The 3133-nt window shown below is 34.4% G+C and overlaps 1 protein-coding gene across 1 annotated transcript in view; it reads left to right on the forward strand.

Moving 5' to 3' along the window:
- LOC106468173 (beta-chimaerin-like) overlaps positions 1 to 3133 on the forward strand; it is a 20271-nt gene that overhangs the window by 15532 nt on the left and 1606 nt on the right. Inside the window, exon 11 of the mRNA XM_013928585.1 lies at positions 458 to 558. Coding sequence (XP_013784039.1) covers positions 458 to 558 — 101 coding nt within the window. The remainder of the gene's footprint in view (positions 1 to 457; positions 559 to 3133) is intronic.

Raw genomic sequence — 3133 nt, forward strand, 5'->3', positions numbered from 1 at the left:
AAAAATTTCATTTTTTCTGAAAAGGTGGTGTCTATTTACTTGTGACCATGCTGTGTATTGTCATCAAATAGAGCAGGATTGGATGTGGCGACACGGATCTAAAGATGTGTTGAGACTCCAAAATCATTTTGATATAATGTATTCAACATCTTTAGGGGTATCATCCAAAGACATGCTACTTATTCCTGAATATTTTTTTACCTGCATGTTTTGCAGTGGTGCAACAAACACTTTGTTAATTTTATTTTGTTTTACTGTAGTTTTATTTTGCTTAATTTGTGACCTTTAGAGCAAATTAAAGTTTTCCCACTGATATCAAAGGATGAATAATATATCTTGGTATAGCAATTTCCATCACAATTGCAACTATTTTGTGTGTGTGTGTAATTGTATGTAGTAGACTTTTAAATAATGTAATTTTTGTCTCTTAAACTAGTGTAGTATTTGTATTTTTCAGACAAATAGTACACAACATAGAAGCACACGTTCGTATAGTGGATTTGTTGTTACGTAAGTGTGACTGGGGTGAGAAAATGCCAGTTTTTGATCCAGCTACAGGTATTGTAATAAAGAAAAACATGAATTTTGTTGTGATATCTTTTGTGAAGTCTCTATAAGTTATCTCAAGGTATTTGTTGATGGCTTTTATTTGCGGAATTGTGCAAACAAGTATGCTACTAATTTAGGTTTATATCCTAAGAATATTTGCAGATAAGAAGTTGTTTATGTTGGAATTGTAATAGGGATGCACAGGTAGTAAAATCTGGCCGGGTACCCGGTCACTAAGCCAGGCCCGGGTGTCAACTGGGACTGAGTTCTCCCCCCCCCAAAAAAAAATTACACAAAAATTAGAAACAAAAACAAAATTGACGTTTATGACATTTAACCGAATAACCACCAACAGAACATTCAAGTTTTACTTTCAACTATCAATGCCGAGCCCCAACTTCTCAAACCCCAACCCCTATTATTCTCAAAACCTCCACCTACCCCATAAACCCACTTCTCAAGCCATGCCTGTTATTAACCCCTATTGTTCTCTGAATTCCCGACTTTCAGCGGGCAGTCAGTCTTTGTTGCTCGGAACAACTTTTTTTTAACTAAACCAATTATTGACTGCAACTCTCAGTACTGCGTTAGTTGCCACAAAGATTAGGGCTTAGATACCTATCTTTGACACTCGGCCAGAGCCGATTATCTGGACGGGTACCCGTACATCCCTAATTTGTAATATATTAAAAAAGTAATTTTAGTTTTGACTACTCGATATTTCCTGATAGCTAATTTATCAAATGCCTCTATTTGTTTTTAAAGACAAGTTAATGAAGTTGAAAGAACCATCTTATTTAAGTAACATTATATTTTAAAGGTAAGAGAGTAAAAAGTACTTATGCTAATCTGGTAATGCTAAAAACATTTCAGATGATCCCAAGTTCATCTTTGAAGAATGGCTAATTATAATTTTTAGTTTAAACATCTCTTAAAAAAAACATAGTTCTAAAATATAGTGATATAGATATAAATGCGACCTTTATTAGTAAACCTTTTTTTTTTTTGTATTATCAAATTCTCAATTTATAGGGTGCTCGAGATTGTCTGGCTTTGTAGTTTGTTCATCCTAGTGATTTTGTCTTTTTTTATTTTGGATTTAATTATAAGAAGAAAACAAAATATTTCTCATGAATCCATTAAGCTTTGAAGTCTGGTTTTTCATTTCATGCATTTTTTTGAATGCAATTTAATAACCGCTAACCAAGAAAATAGAATATAACGTGTTTGTGAGTAAAAAGGAGAAAAAGTGTATACACAATTAGAAACTTAGACATGTAAGACAGTATTCTTTAAATGTCTTGAATGGATGTGAATCAAAGATAAAAAGTAAGATATTGAAAATTTTCCCAAGCAGTAGTCTAAAATATATAACTAATGTACTGATACAAAACTTAGATATTTATCACGAATTTAAAGTGTATGGTATTAACACAAGTCAAATTGTCCTAAGACCAATCAAGGTGTGTGTAGCTCAAATTAAACTTTCTTGAGAATATTAAAACTTATTAGCCAGTTCATGTAAAAAGGCATCCATGTTTGTCCCAATTAAAAACTAAGATGGCATAATATATGTTTCTGGAAAGAAAGATCAGATGCCATGGTACTAAGTTACCGTACTCTTAATACTGCGTCCACAAACACACAAGAAAAATACAATTATTGTCATTTGTATTTTAACCAAAGGTGTACTAAGGGGTAAACAAATGGATGTAAGGCGTGTACAGAAGTAGAGCAGTATGCAAGCCACAGTATGCAAGTGCATGCTATCGGCTCCCTAGGTGTCACAGCAAACGGAGAAATGCATTGGGCTAGCATAATTGTAATTCTGAACTTTGAAGGTGCAGACAGGTCTGCACTTGAATGAGCCAGATGTACAAAATATGATGCTAAAATAATTGGTCTTTATAAAGAGGAAATCAAAGTATCTTTTTATCGTGATGTGTCTGAATAATGCTACGAACTTTCAGTTAAACAGATGGTCATGTAGTTAGAGGCAGACAACCCATGGTTCCAAACTTTCATCGATTTACGAGATAGCTATGTGGCTATCTTATTACTAAGCAGTAAAAGCACATGTTGACATCCATGTCCAGTTGTCAGGATAGCACTGAAGAGCAAGGTCAAAATGTTTTGAACTGTGCAGGACATGATGAAAAAGTTTCTGCCAATGATATGGAACATAATGACACTAGGACTAGTATTGTGGCCAAGACCAAATGAAGCTGGTACTGGTAAAAACTGTTCAGTTTTCAACACCAAGAGGTACATGTTGAGGTGTGGACAAGGTATACAAAGATCCTTTATTTGACAATTTCCTAGAGATCTGACATTGAGGTGTGGTCAAGTTATACAAGAATGTTCTACTTGACCATTTCCTAGAGATCTGACATTGAGGTGTGGTCAAGTTATACAAGAATGTTCTACTTGACCATTACCTAGAGATCTGACATTGAGGTGTGGTCAAGTTATACAAGAATGTTCTACTTGACCATTACCTAGAGATCTGACATTGAGGTGTGGTCAAGTTATACAAGAATGTCCTACTTGACCATTACCTAGAGATCTGACATTGAGGTGTGGT

Source organism: Limulus polyphemus, unplaced genomic scaffold, assembly GCF_000517525.1.
Source record: "Limulus polyphemus unplaced genomic scaffold, Limulus_polyphemus-2.1.2 Scaffold2901, whole genome shotgun sequence".
NCBI classification, from domain to species: Eukaryota; Metazoa; Arthropoda; class Merostomata; order Xiphosura; family Limulidae; genus Limulus; species Limulus polyphemus.